General features: G+C 42.9%; 1 protein-coding gene across 9 annotated transcripts in view; it reads left to right on the top strand.

The window, feature by feature from the left end:
• The window catches only part of CDC42BPA (CDC42 binding protein kinase alpha), a 337,912-nt gene that overhangs the window by 242,852 nt on the left and 79,054 nt on the right, over positions 1-16,006 (top strand). For all 9 annotated transcript variants that reach the window (XM_034764724.1, XM_034764720.1, XM_034764722.1 and 6 more), the window contains exons 16-17: positions 12,813-12,918; positions 14,923-15,047. In XM_034764724.1, the coding sequence (XP_034620615.1) occupies positions 12,813-12,918; positions 14,923-15,047 (231 nt within the window). The remainder of the gene's footprint in view (positions 1-12,812; positions 12,919-14,922; positions 15,048-16,006) is intronic.

Below are 16,006 nucleotides of genomic sequence, written 5' to 3'. Positions count from 1 at the left end.
GATCTGCACTGGTTTTACTCAGTGCTAACGTCTGTTACCATGCCACTGTATATACAAGCCTCTTCATGTGTACTGAAAGGGTGATTTGTCAAAGACCTGCTTTTATTGTCATGTGGGGGAGCTTACAGTTTGCCTTGAATGTTCACTGCAGGGCCAGCCTTAGGGCCAGGCGAACAGGACCCATGCCCAGGGCGCTGTAGCCAGGGGGAGCCACAAGGGACTCGGACTTCCCCTGGCTGTCTGTGGCCAGACTCCTCTCTTCTCCAGCCCCTCCCCCGCTCTGGGCTGGCGGGCTTCTCCCTGACCCCGCTCCCCTGCCCCTCCCTCACTCGTGCCTCAGCCAGCCGGCTGAGGGCTCTGGCTCTGCCCCAGCCCCGGGGGGCCCAGAGCAGCACAGCCAGGGCAGTAACTGGCGGTGCAGCCCACCGCTCACTGCCCGGAGCGGAGCCGAGTCCCTCCCTGCCTGCGGCCCTGCACCGCTCGGTCTCCGGCGGGGTCTGGCCAGGCCAGGGACAGGAGGAACAAAACTTCCACGTGAGTTGGGGAGGACTTTAAGTGACAATGCGCTCATTGTCTCTCAAACTTCCCTAACACACACATACACACACAGGCTCTCACACCCACATACATTCTGTCTTTCACAATCCCCCAACACAGATTGTCTCACACAGTCTCATATTTCACACAGTCTCTCTCTCTCACTCACACACACACACACACACACTTGTATTATTATTGTTGTTATTACTGGTTGGTACTTCCTGTCAAAATGCTTGTGGTGAGCCAAGACTGGCTAGGGACTGCAGGGGGGGCATAGGCTCTGGCAAGATCCAGCCCCCATGTGACAGCGCAAAGCCTGCCTTAAGCCGCAGGCCAAGCGCCAGGCACCACAAGCCACCGCAGCAGCACAGAAGTGTTGTATACACCATATACCATACCACTTTTACATCTGCGCTGCTGCTGACAGTGGCCTAGGAATTTGCTAGTTGTAGCAGTTACGCATTGTGATGTTATCTGATTAAAATATGACCATGTAGATCATTGTTGCAACCACTATTATATATTTGCAACAAATCTTGTACAAAATGGGGCTTGTAAGATGTCTATGAAAAGGTTACGATTTGCTGAATATGTTTACGCTATTTGTATGCATGTATCATTTTTGTATTTGAAGTTAGGAATATTGGCGCTATACCTGTATTTCAAATGTTGGGGTAACGTCCACAAGGTAATTAGCCAGCACATCTTGAAGGGACTAGTCAAAGTAAGGGGCTCATCAAGGGATTCTTAACTCACAGTGGACCATGGGAGACACCCATCTACATTTCCTGTGGACATTCCATAATAAAATAATATAAATTAATGGAGATATCCTATCTCCTACAACTGTAGGAGTCGGGGGTGATGGTGGGAGGAGGAGGGAGGATGCCAAAATACAAGTTCGCCCAGGACACCATTTTCACTAAGGCCGGACCTGGTTCACTGAATGGAATTCGTCAGTAAAGGCAAGTTCATCTAACTGGATAATGTAGCAATAGTAATAATAGCTTGAGTGTAGCACCATCATTGATGAAGATTTCAAAGTGCTTTACAGGCAGTGTCCCATCAGTTTCCTTAATCTTTCTCACAGCAGGAAGCAAGATAGAAGGACCTCAAAGGTGTAGTTCATGCAAAGAGGAAAGGCAGGTGTATGGGATCTTGCACTTCTATGACCACAGTGTGGGAGCTGAACAGAAGAGTGAAAGAGAAGGCAAGAGGCAGGGAACAGCAATTTTAATGCTGTGTTCTTCAAGTGCTGGTCCCTATAGGTATTTGCTGTGGGTGTGCATGCACTCCATGCTCATGAGACTTGAAGATTCTTCTCTAGCAATGCCCTTGCTCCATGCCTGCACCTCCTCAGGCTCCAAACCAAGGGTATAAGGGTGGCACAGACCAGCCATATCTCCACTTCCTATCTACTACTCATGGTCCAAGGCGTACCTCCAACAGTATACGCAGCTTTGCTAGCATTCCTGCCTTCTACTCAGGTTTTCTTGTAAATAGTTTTTATCTTTGTGTAGATAGATAGTGTTTTGGAATTAGGGGTTCTGCCCCCGTTATCCCCACCATTCAGATCACCTATTATGCCCTAAATCCTGCATGGCCTGCCCCAGGGTCTTCCCAGTTGGTAATCCCTATGCCTCTTGCTTGTACTGCATCGGAGAGGCTCACATTCCACCCAAGTGCAAGATTTATTGTTCATTTCCACCTTGTACATGATGCTCTTGCAAATTCGGATTTAGGAGGCATCTGATGGAGCTCTCCATGAGGCCACAACCCAACTCTGGGTCTTCTGACCCTGCTGTATATCAGCAGGATCCACCTATTACTGCATCTGGACCGGGTTTACCTTAGTCCCAGTCCAGACTTAAAGGCTCTAGCAGACACAGACAAGAAGAGGGTAAGAAAAAACACGCTAATAAGAAGTGGGAGAAATCCCCACCTAAGCCCCCTAAGAAGAGGAGTGCCTCCCCTACAGCTTCTAAGTCAGGTGAGACTCTGCGCCTTGGTGTGAATGTGTCTGGAGTTGCCAGGGAGCATGGGCCAGTACCATCAGTACTGAGAGCCGAGAACACTCAAAGACTGCCACCTATGCAAGGGGCGCGTCCGGCTCCATCATTAGTGAAGGAGGGGGAAGAGTGATTTCCCTCTGCACTGGTGGTTCCACACCGCAAGAAGAGAGGCCAAGACTTACCATCAGACCCAAGTCTGCACTGTCAGCTCCACCTACAGACATTCACACTACACCTGGCTATACCATCCTTGAGGACCTAGCAGTTAATACCAACCTGGAGTTGTCGCTATTCTCAGGTCCAATTTCCACAGTGGTACTCATGCCGTCAGTACATTATTTGCTAGTCCCTTCCACCAGCTGTGGTTTCAGCTGCTGATACTAATGGAACTGCACATAGATTCCGAGAACTTGTATTCCTCTGGAGAGATTGAGGCTGATGCATTGACTTGACTTTAGCCCCTGCAGGAATTCCAGAGCCTCATGGATGCCTGATCTCTCCTGCAAGACAGTCTATCAATCCCAGGACCAGTGGCACCGTCCCCCATACAAGTCTACATTCTGACCCCATTGAGGCTCCCGACCCTTACTTTAGACCTCCTGACTCCAGGAGATCAGAGCTGGAATACAGACATAGAGCACCTCATAGGAAGAGCCTCAGCCCCCTCAGGAGTGCTGTGAGAAGAAGGAACAGCCAATCAACCGGAGCCGCTCGATCCACTTGCAGCTCTCACTTCCTCATTTCCTGGCGAGGTAGTGACACTGCCCTCACCTTCACAACCTGATAATTACAAACAATTTCTGGACTGCCTGAAAAGAATCAGAGAGGCTCTGCGGATTTCTCTGGAGGAAATTCAAGACCCTGCTTACAAGCTTCTGGATATCCTCCAGACTACAGACCCTAGCAAGGAGGCGCTTCCCATCAATCATACCACTTTGGAACCAACCAAGGTAGTTTGACATACTCAAGCCACCTGCACCCCAACTCCGAAAAGGATGGAGAAAAGATACTTTGTTCCACCTAATGGGAAGGAATATTTGTTTTCCCACTCCATCCCAAATTCTCTAGTAATCAGGCTGTCACTGAGCACTACAGAGTGCACCAGCCTCGGTCTACCCATTTTGACAAGGACACTAAAAAACTGGCCCTCCTTAGGAGAAAAAGTGTATCTTTTGCAAGCCTACAGTTGCAGATAGTAAATTACCAGGCCCTTATTTTGAAAAATGACTTTATTAATTATAATAAGCTGAGATCATAGCAGTTGTCCCTGCAAGTGTTACTCAATGTGTCTGATACTGTACCATGGTGACTTCAGTAGTCATCGTGAGGTGGGCTTTTGGCTTCACTCCTCAGGGTTTTCTAAGGAAGTCCAAGCTATGGTGGAGGACCTTCCCTTTGAGAGTAACATTCTGCTCAGCAAAAAATGGATGCATCATTACACTCTCTCAAAGGTTCCCAGATGACCCTCCTTTCCCTGTGGAATTATACCCAAGCACATTGGAGGAAGTACTCTAAACCGTCTCCTTACAGTCATCACCCCACCCCCAGCTCCTTGTCAATCAACAGACTTACAAACCACCAGGAAATACCAGAAGATACACCACAGCAGACAGCATACTCACCATTTTTCATCCGCACCCCCCTGTCAAGAAGTCATTTCAAGAGCTCTATCCAGTCTCCACATTACCAGATACCCACATTTTCTTTGGTGGCTGCCTCTTCTGCTTCTTTCCAATGTAGCAACATCTTATACCAGACAGATGGGACCCAGAAATCATCTCCACCAGCTACACAATAGAATTCCTTTCCATCCCTCTTCAGGGACCTCTCTCATGAGAGGTTTGTCAGATAGGAGATAGATTACCTTCTTCAGCTAGGAGCCATAGAGCCCATGTCCCCTCAACACAAGGGGAAGGGTTTCTATTCGAGATGCTTCCTTTTTCCCCAAAAGAAGAGCAAATGGAGACCCATGCAGAATTTATTGCAGTGACTTTGGACTCAACTTCAGCCAAAGGCTATTTAACTCAGGGCAGGTTCCTCGCAATGAGGAACCTCATTGCACAACTCCGACTGACAGCTTGTTTCTATCGGATCCTTTTAGGTCACAGAGCCACCTGCTATACGTAACATCCTACATAAGGCTCCATCTTCATTGCCTTCAGGTGTGGTTATGCATGGTTTATGCTCTGAACAGAGATACCTTAGACAAACCAGTCTCAATCATCACAGAGCAACCAAGTGGCACCAAGTTTTTGGGCCCAAAAAGAATCCCAGCTACACATCAGTCTACTCAAACTTCAAGGAAGGTATGAGGCTTGCAGAAGGTTTCTGTTTTTAGGACATTCCCAACATGTTCTGGTCATGTTGGATAACATGACCACAGAGTTCTACATAAATAAGGAGAGGGCAGCGAGGTCCACTCCAATTTGTGCAGAGGTGGTCAAATTATGGAGTTGGTGCATCCAACCCCAGATCAACCTGTCAGAGGTGCAACTTTCTGGAGTAATGAACACCTTAGCTGACAGCCTCAGCAGACACTTCGACAGGGACCATGAGTGGGAGCTTCACAGCTTGATGGTACAGAACTTCTTCCAGCAGTGGGGGTCCCTGTCATGGGACCTCTTTGCATCACAGGTAAACAAGAAGTGTCCAACCTACTGCTCCTTTTCTGCTCAAGTGCACAATACTAGAGGGGATGCATTCCTGGTACAAGCTCAAAACCACTCATGTATGCTTTCCCAACTATTCCCCTCTTACCTTGGGTCCTTAACAAGATCAAACAGGACAAATCAACAATGATCCTAGTGGCAACTTGGTGGCCGAGACAGTTTTGGTTCACCTAGCAACTTCCAGATGTCCACACATCCATGTATCAGCTTACAACCATGGCAAGACAAAGGTAAAACCAGCCATCCCAACCCAACATCTGTCCACCTCAAAGCCTGGTATTTGGATGGGTAGTGAGCTTAGAAAGTTTGTGCTCAGAAATACAGTCCATTCTCACTAACACAGAAAGGCTTCTACAAAAAAATGATCTACTGCCACATGGAAGAGGTTCTCCATCTGGTGCCAAAATTGCTGTACTCTGCAATCACTACCATCTTGGCATATCTCCTCTCACTGAAGTAATCAAGTTTATCCACCAGCCCATCCACTAGCTTATTTTGTGTACATGTGGCAGTGATTAACACATTCTATCCTCTGATAGACAACTTCTTGGTATCAAGTATCAGAGGGGTAGCCGTGTTAGTCTGAATCTGTAAAAAGCAACAGAGGGTCCTGTGGCACCTTTAAGACTAACAGAAGTATTAGGAGCATAAGCTTTCGTGGGTAAGAACCTCACTTCTTTAGATGCAAGACTCACTTGAAGAAGTGAGGTTCTTACCCACGAAAGCTTATGCTCCCAATACTTCTGTTAGTCTTAAAGGTGCCACAGGACCCTCTGTTGCTTTTAACTTCTTGGTAATCACTTATGCTACAACCAGTTTTTTTGAGAGGTCTTCTCAGAACTTTTCCTCCAGTATCAGCACCAACTCCTAATTGGGACCTTAACCAAGTGTTGTCAGCTCTTATGAATCCACCTTTCGAGCCTTTGGCCTCTTGCTCCCTTCTCTATCTACCCAAGAAAGTGGCCTTCCCATTAGCAAGCATCTCCACCAGGAAAAGTAGGTGAGCTTGCATCACTTTTGGCAGACTTCTCCCTTTGTGGTGTTTCATAAGGATAAAGTCCCTGAAGTTGCACCCCAAGATCATCCCAAAGGTTCCCTCTGAATTCTAACATACATCTACCAGTATTCTATCCAAAAACCTCATGTCGCCAAGGAAGACAGAAAACTCCATTCTCTGGGTGTACATAGAGCCCTGGCTTTCTATCTGTAAAGGATGAAACCCTTTAAAAATCCCCGAGAATGTTCATCTTTATTGCTGAGTAGATTAAAGACTCTGGAAGTGGATTTTGGGCTGCATTCTGCTGTTCTAGGAACAAATGGAAACCTCTCCTTCTCAGGGTATGAGCACCCATTCAACTAGAGCACATACTACTTTCATAGTTTCTCTCCAGTGAATACCTCTCAGAGAAATCTATAGAGCAGTGACATGGAACTCACTGCATACCTTTACCAGACATTACACACTGGTCCAAGCTTCTTCAGCAGATACGTCCTTCGATACAGCAGTCCTGCAATCTGTGATGCAGCATGCTTCCTCACACTCTCCTCCTCAGTGAGTACTATTTGTGAGCCACCCACCGTGAAATACACATGGGGACCAGTGCTCTAAGAAGAAAGGAAGGTTATTTACCTTATAGTAACTGAAGTTCTCTGAGATGTGTTGTCCCAATGTGTATTGAACTTCCTTCCCCTTTTGATCCTTCCTAGTTGGTTTGTGGTAGAATAGGAACTGGAGAGATGGTCCGTCAGCGCCACCCCTTATGTCCTGGGTTCGGAGCACAAGGAGGCGCAGGGCACAAGTGTGGACCAACAGACACTGCTAGCGAAGAATCTTCCAGTCTCAGGTGCATAGAGCATAGGTGCACGCACCCACAGTGAATACCCATAGGACCACACAGCTCAGAGAACTTGTTACTATAAGTTAAGTAGCCTTCCTTTTCCCCTCTCAAAGCAAAGTTAAAGAACAGACTACATTGCAGATTCCTGTTGTCCTGAGCAATGGTAGCTCTTGTTTCCAGCTTTAACATGTGATGTCTAAATAGATGGGGTGCGTGGAAGAGGGTCAAATGATTTTTAGGATAGCAGAGATGACTGCTATATTTCAGAAAAGTATAGGCAGCTGGGATCCACAGGAAATATCTCTGTTGTCCCCATGGATATCCTCCAGTTCTAATAAAAACTGGATATTTCCCCTACCTTTATTGATCCTATCTCCTAGAACTGTAGGAGTCGGGGGTGATGGTGGGAGGAGGAGGGAGGATGCCAAAATACAAGTTCGCCCAGGAGCAATTCTTCCCTAATGCATTGTTTTATGCAATAAGAGGGAAAGGTGCAAAGGAATCACTTCAACTACTACTGGAATACAGCCATCTTTCAGACAGATCTGCAGCAGCCCATTGTGTGTCGGTACATTATACCTTTGTTTTAGGACAGGAAGTGAAGAATAACATCCAGTTGAAATGGTAGGGGTAGTTTCCATAAGTAGCATGTTATCACGATCACAGTTAAAGTTTTGACAAAATACTGGGGTCAGAAACCCTACAAATGCAAAAAAGGCTACCATATCTTTAGTGATTCGAAATAGAGCTATGGATGTCAGCTGAATACTATAATGACCCTTTAACACCATGCTGGCATATTAGTTCAGTACTGACTCAGTGGGGAGCGTCATATAATGAATCGCCAACACCACAACCTGTCCAAGTTTTTCTTGGAGCTTTCTCATCCAAATATTGACCAGCCCTGACTCTGCATGGTTTGAGAACTTATCGGGTTACACCCCAAAGTCGTGCAGCTGCAAAAGTCAAAAGATAATCAAATTTCCAATTCTAATATAATAGCTGAACAGTTTCATAAAGTTACTCTGTTTCATGTTTGCTGTTTATAAATCTAGTTCCAACAGGATCTTTTAGATCTCTGTAAAGAAAAAGTGAACATGAATGGAGTCTAGCGTGAATGGGACAGTATGTATAATATATATAATGGTACTGTGTGTGTGGTGTGTGTATAATATTTGTAATATAGGAAAGTCTGTGAAAATCATGAACAAAAAGGTATCAAGTATCCAAAATTAAGGGCCTTGACCGTTCAGTGGGAGTCAAAGACCCACAGCACAGGAAGGGCTCAGCATCTTATAGGATCAGCCCTCAAGAATATAAAACATTCTTTACAAGAGCCTGACCTTGCACCAGGCTCTTCTAAAACAGGCACGTGTAGAGTCCCATTGCAGTCATTGGGATTCCACAGAGATACAAATCTACCCTAGCAGATACTAATGTATGACTGGGGCCTTAGTACGTGAAAAAAGTTGACCTGACTTGGATCTGAAGTAGCTCACTGATTTATGAGTGAAGCATAAATATTAGGAACTGAAGAATTAAAGCTGTTGCTCCACTTTAAGTATTTGGTGGTCTTCTTTAGAGCACATTGTTTTAGTTTATAAAACTTTATTGCATTTTTCTCTTTACCTGCAATGTTTTTTGTTTTCATGACCAGACATAAAAAGTTTTCTGAGCCTCTGTCAATAGTAAATGGACATTAGGTAGCAGTATTGCAAAGGATGAGGAAACACCTGGGAAGTTTTATACTGAATCTATCTCGATTATTGAAACAAAGACATTTCTAAAAATATAGCATGTACCAAAATGGAAATTAAAAAACAGGTCTTGCATAAAAATGAAAAACTGTCAGTATTTAAGTGTGATCCTGTGTGTTTAAAAAAACAACAAGAAACTGAGATATGACTGAAAGATTTTATCATCTGCATTACTTATGAGTGGCAAAGAAAAGAGCAAGTTATGTAGATTGTTCCACACAAGAGCTAATAAGAGCTTTATACCATAGTATTCTGAATATGTTAGGTGTTTTCAGAAAAACTGCTTACGTAAAGTCATAGTTTTTTAAAAACAATTATTGGTACTATTTTTCAGATCCCTCCATTGCTAAAGATAAGGTTTTCTTAATACCAGTAGTCCAAGTGTGTAGGTCTCAGAGGGAGAGAAAAATGCTATTTTTTCCATACTGATGACAATATGCTAAGGTGTGATAACTTGTGATTTACCAGGGCATGAAACAGATGCCTTATACCATTGGAGCACAGGAATACAAGATCAGACCCCTAATCCATCTTGTCCAATATTCTGTGTCTGACAATTATCCGTACCAAATATTTTAGCGGAAACTACGAGAAACCTGCATTGGACAATATGGAATAGACTGTACTTAGGAGAAGTTTCTTCTGAACCTGTGAATTAATGGATGGTTTACACTACAGAGCATAGAGGTTTATAAGTCAGTTTTGTATAGGGTGTGACACAGGTCTGTCAAATGTTGGAGGTTTGAGTTTGACTTCAAGGCCCCTTTTTGTTGTTTCAATAGCAAGATAAAATAATTTGTGCCCTCCCCCACAATCACAGTAATGAGGTTAAGGGTTACACGATGTCTTAGAAGATGTATTTTACATTGGTTTATTGTGGCTCATTCACAATTATTTTGAGAATAAAAGACAATCTAGTGTATGTGTATACTTTCTATCGCTTGTGAGCAGATAGACAGCTAAGGTTTAGAGGAGAATAAAAGGTTGATGGGAGAGAGAGATTTTGATCTTCTTCCCAAGGCCCAAGGTATATGCCAGTGGAATTTATCACTTTTCTGAGACAGGGATTCGAGGCTTGTCAAGAAGATACTTGAGGGCAGTAGGTGGAGCTTTCCATTTACCTCTTATTTCTGAGGCTGCATTTTCCCCATTACATTTCTTTATCTCCTCCCTTTGCTTCCCTTGCCTCATCCCTGATCAGTCTGATTTACTGGTATAGGGACTTATCACTAAGGCTACGTTTTAGTCACAGGTATTTTTAGTAAAAGTAATGGATAGGTCACAGGCAGTAAACAAAAATTCACGGCCCATGACCTGTCCATAACTTGTACTATATACACCTGACTAAATCTTGGAGGGGGGGGTGCCATGGGTACTTATGGGGGCGGCCGGTAGGTGCCACGGATGCTTGTGGGGGGGTAGCCCAGAGTGCTTGGGGGGGGAGCAGACTGGGACCCCTACTGGTGCGAGTGGGGGGTGTTGGCTGGCCTGGCAGACTCCCTACCTGGCTCCTCATGACTACATGGAAGCGGCGACATGTCCCTCCCTCAGCTCCTAGGTCCACGTGCTGCCCCTGGCCTAAGCGCAGGCTCCACAGCTCCCATTGGCCAGGAACTGCGGGGGCGCTGCCTGTGGACAGAGGCAGCGCGTGGAGCTAGGAACTGAGTGAGAGACATGTCACCTCTTCCAGGGGAGCCCCCCTGAGCCCTCACGCCCAACCCTCAGCCCTGAGCCCCCTCCCACACACACCCAAACTCTTGCTGCTTCGGGGGGGGGGGTGGCCCGAGACTGCCCCAGCAGCAGCCGGTGTGGTTGGCCCAGGGGCTGCCCAAGCTGCTCAGGTGGTCCTCAGACTAGCTGCACCAGCTGCTGCAGAAGTCATGGAGATCCTGGAAAATCACGGAATCTGTGACTTCCGTGACAAACTTGCAGCCTTAACTATCACCATTGCAACTAAGAACTTCAGTTACAAATACTAAAAACATGTCAATTATGTATCCTGTCCCTTTTCTCCCCTCCCTAGAAACAGGAGTTGGCAGAAATCCTAAAAACCCATCAGCACAGTGGCTGTGATGATCAAGGCTTTACAGAGCAAATATTAGACAAAATTCATAGGAACCAAAACAAATCATAACAATAAACACACAAAACTAAACAAAAAGAGTTAGCCAAACTCTTTTAAACAAAAAAAAAAGGGGGGGGGGGGTTAATCTACTGTTTGAGAAGTTAGGCTTGATTCTGCTCCTCATACATGGCAGCGAGACTTATTATCCATTCCCCTAATGCTGTAATCTTTTTCTGGCTACTGCCCAGTCTACTGATCATATGCATGGAATCTCTTAGTCTGGGAAAGGATTGGTGGTAGATTTCAGAATTGGAGTTTAAACAGTAATAATTAATATGGTACACTGGTAGAATGAAGTGTTATGTTTCAAAGGATGCCTAACAACAAACAATTTCAGAGTTTAACCTAATATTGTGTACTATATTTCAAAGTCTGGTTGAAACATTAAATGAATTTCAAATTAGGAGTAGGAAATTCAAACCAGGAATACTCTTAAATGGGCTCAGCATAGCCACCGACGGCCTCTCAGCTTTTAAGGATGTTCTCGCAGAACTGTTATAACTCTCTGCCAAATTCTTTCTCAGAGACAGAGTAAAACCAGGATATAATTTCCTCATCACATAATCTGAAACACTGACCTGTTTGCAATTAAATTCACACACTTCAGGACAGAGTTTTTGATAATTATTTTATCTGGCTTTTTAGTGAGTACCTACTAAGCATTTGAATAGATGAACAAAGATATTTATTGAACTAGTATTTATGTGTGACACAGCCTAATTAGCCCACTGGTAAAGTACATCCTTGTTTCCTACCGTTGCTATGAAGTGGTCTTCCTGAAATTCTGCAAGTGTAGGTGATCCAAAAAGGGTGGATTTGAGGTGGTGGTGGTAGTGTGTGTGTGGGGGAGCAGGAGCAGTGTAGCTTTGCTGCATTGTATTACCCTTCTTCTGATCCCACGGACGGAGAGAATTGTGCTCCATTTAGCAGGGAGAGAAGGCCACAGCAGCATCATTCACCTGCAAATCCACAGGGATTCCTTCAGTTAGGATAATGTTGATTAATTCAGCATTATATTACACGTGTTCCTTCTGTGGTGAACAAAACCCACCTGAGTAGGCAAGCAGGGAGCAGGAGCTAGCCTGAGGCTTTTCACAGAATGTGCATCTGAACAGGCTTGAGAATGTGCTGATATTGATGTCTCCAGTTCAGTCATGATTGTGTCCCTGTTGGTCAATTGATCTATCCTCTTCTTACTGATACTGATGGGTGAATCGTCAATGAGTGGCCTTTTAGGTCTGCTAAATTAGCCTGGCAATATTGTAAGCAGAAGTTTTTCTCATCACTGGTTTAATCCTGCCAGTCCAATGACTGTTCCACACATGGCATGCTATTAGGTCGAGGTCTCATCTCTGGCAGTTCTGCCTTTAATCCTGCCTGGGATCAGGAAGTGCAGAGATATATGGAAATTAAAATGCCATTTTAACGAAGTAGGATATATAAAGGTTTTACCTTTAACTGTGAATGTCTGAATTTGTGGCGATACCTTTCCTATCTTTTATTCTGCAAAATTATAATTGCTGAGCATCTGGAAGATCTATCCAAAGAATAAAGTACTTACAAGAAGACTGAGAAATGTTAGTTTCCTGAGGCTCTGCAGTCCTGCAGTGAAGGAAGGTTAATTTTGTCTAACGATAACACTAAGCACACTGACTTGCTGTCCTAATACTAAGAAGATAATCATGTTGTTCACATTTAGGGGGGGTTAATATTTTTAATAATATGTTTAATATTTTTATTTTCAGCTGCTGTACATATTAATTTTTAGAGCCTTTACATACTCACACACTATAGTATTCATTTAATCAAACAATATAGTGGATTGTTTGCAGTATATGAAACTTCTTATTGTATTTCATATTGTACCTTAGCCAAAGTGAAAGAGAGGAGTTTGAAACAGAGTTCAAACAGAAGTATGAACGGGAGAAGACTCTGCTAACAGAGGAAAACAAAAAGCTCTCAAATGAGCTTGATAAGGTGAGTGTTGCTTGACTGAACCTAGAGAGTTTTACAAGCATCAAGTACCCTATATGAAGACAACAATATAGGATCATAGCAGAGATGGATAAGACCCATTTTAAGTAACTGGAACCAACATGTAATCTCTAATATAGGATATATCAGAAGTTCAACTGATCCTACACAGAAGAGTATCTCCCATTTGGTTTGAGAAGGGAATCGAGTCTTATCTGATCTTTTAAATGTATTTTTAAAAAAAACTAAATTATGTTGATTTTATGGCTTTTTCACAGAAACTCTTCACAATTCCTTAAGCCAAATTAAAACAATAATGATTTGCTTGCATGACCCAAATAACCATATAATTGACCAATAATGCGATTACTTTACATGTACTTGCATGTAGATTACTATGCAATGACTTCGTCATTTCTACCTTGGAAGATGAAGTGTTACTTTGAGATCTTAAAAAGCTACAAATTATAAGGCAGCTGTGTTAGCATTACCATGTGATGAGTGGAAAAGAAAAATTGGTGCAAAAAAATAATTAAGCTAGGTTATCTCTTTAATGTTCATTTTTCACTGGGTTGTTCCAGTTCATTGCTGGTTGGCAAAGGTTACCTAAAGCAAGAAGTTCACTTGATTTTTTTAGTTGCTTTTATGTGTATTTTAAAAAATAATGGAAGACATTTTTAAATTACCATACTGTACAAACTAAGAATATTTCCATAACAATGTAGACCTTTATATAGATGTAGCTTTAAGTATTATAAGATTAGAGGCCTTGATGTTTTTATACTTTGCTTTATTCTGTTAAAGATTTTCATTATGCCTTGCAAAATGACATATGTGAATTTTTTAGATAGACCTATTAACATTCATAATCACAAATCATTAGGACCTGTAAAAAGTGCTCAGGGGACTCCTATTTAAATATAATTACAGATGTTGGCCATAGAGGAGACACGTTTTACTGATAAATATACAATTTAATAATCATGTTGGGGAAAATAGATTAAATTTTGCATCATTCCAATTTGCTGTTATAATTTAGTATTTAAAGAAATACAGGTACTGTATGGTAGATTCAAGCCTGCATAGTCTCTGGTCCAAATTTGACCTATACAAATAATTATATAGTCTAATTTGTCTAATTTGTGAATAGAACCTTTATGGCGGAAAGGAAAGTTAACCACTAGATATATTCCTCTATTTAGGATTGGTCTATATCACAAAATTTTGCCAGCATAGCTGTCAGCTTGGAGTATGAAAAAATTATACACCCAAGCTGCATTAGCTATGCTGGCAAAATCCCCAATGTAGACACAACTATGATAACAGATGAGTGTTTGGATTAGCATAGCTAATGCCATTCAGAAAGGTAGTATGTAGCTATGTTGGCAGAAGAACTCCTGCTGGTTTATGCAACTTTAGGAAGCTCTGTTGGCATTGCTATGCCAGCACAGCTGTACTGGCAACGGCTCTGTGTAGAAAAGCTCTTGGAGAATTGTAGTAAGTTGCAAGATGAATCCCACTCTCTATAAATGAGCAAGGTAAAAACGGGATTAGGGTGAGCAGAGAATGGGAGTGTCTGAGGAGACACAGTGGTACATTCCCCTCATAGGCCTCACTCCTGCTACTAAGCAGGAATAACTTGGTGGCTATAGAGCAGAGCTGTAAGACAGGATCGGACTCTCTTGCATTCTCTGTCTTGCTCAACACTTTTAATGTTGTGCTTCTACATGCAACACTACACACCTATAATGTGCAAGATCAAGCCCTAAGATATGTCAGAAATGTCACAAGATCGTAATTCTCAAAGTGCCTTAACTTTGGACATGAGAAGAAAATGTTTCAGCCTTTGTTGTCACATGCAGTTTATTCTGATAGGTGATACAGATTTTTAAAGTGGGCCCCAGGGGTGTGGCACAGGGAAGCAAAACTCCTTGATCAGGTAGGTGAGCAAGAGGGTTAAGTCATAGCTCTTTTTAGATTAAATGTGGTTTTTAAATCCTCTTTCAGCTCACCACCATGTTTGAGAGGCTAAGTATGAACAACCGACAGCTAGAAGAAGAAATGAGAGACCTGGCAGATAAAAAGGAATCTGTGGCACACTGGGAGGCCCAAATTACTGAGATCATCCAGTGGTGAGTACCCAGTCACAGCAGAGCTCCTTGTCACAAGGCAGTTGTGGGGCAGGGCTGCTAATGCATTTTCATTAGCGTGTTGCATCAGGAAACCCAGACTCTCTTGGTGCAATCTCACAACTATCTAGGTTTGAGCTAGGTTATTTCCTGGGTGTTTCCTTATGTTCAGGGTTTAGAAAACCTTGTTCCTCCTTAAGAGTGAAAGTTGTCCTCACAACTGCAACTGTTTAAGCACCAAAGAATCATAGCCATTGGATGCGACTTGTGGCTTTGGGAGAATGTTGAAAGGAATCATGTGATTAGCTCACTCTTCCAAAAAGGGGCTAAGGAGGCTGGGAGGATTTGTATAATTTTTCCTTCAATACTGACTACTGTAGGCTAGTTTGTGTGGCAGACTCAGTGCAATTCATGTGCAATTTTACAAGAGAGCAACAATTCCTAAAGCTCAAGCACTTAGGGTTAATAAGTAAGAAGTTTCATTGAAGTGAACCCCCCAATAATGCTGTCATCAAACTGTCATGTTGTATTTATAATGGTTCCTATCTCTTTCTAGAATACTGAGGGGAAAATACAAGTCTGAGTTTAAACTGTTAATGGAAAGAAATTTTGCTGGGTTTTACTTATTTTAAAATATTTTTTTCTTTTTTGGCCCATTGTGATGATTAACTTATTTGAAAGCAATTTGCATCCAAACATTTCTACATCTCAGTCACTTTGAGGGGATTTCAGTATCTTACACTAATTTTTTGTTGTTATTTCTTAAGCTGTTTTTCTACCATTTTGTCTCATCTTGTAGCAGCTGAGTAAACTGACTTTTTTTTTTTTTTTTTTTTTTGCGCGTAAGAGCAAAAATGGGTAAACATTGTCTTTTTAAGGAAACCTGGTTAGGTTGACAACATTTTGACATCAGTGTAATTTTATCGTCCATATTTGGACAAACGCTTTGGTTTTTGAATATG

This window comes from Trachemys scripta, chromosome 3 (genome assembly GCF_013100865.1).
Source record: "Trachemys scripta elegans isolate TJP31775 chromosome 3, CAS_Tse_1.0, whole genome shotgun sequence".
In the NCBI taxonomy this organism is placed as follows: domain Eukaryota; kingdom Metazoa; phylum Chordata; order Testudines; family Emydidae; genus Trachemys; species Trachemys scripta.
Note: the sequence above shows the minus strand (reverse complement) of the source record. Positions and strands in the feature narration are given on the sequence as shown.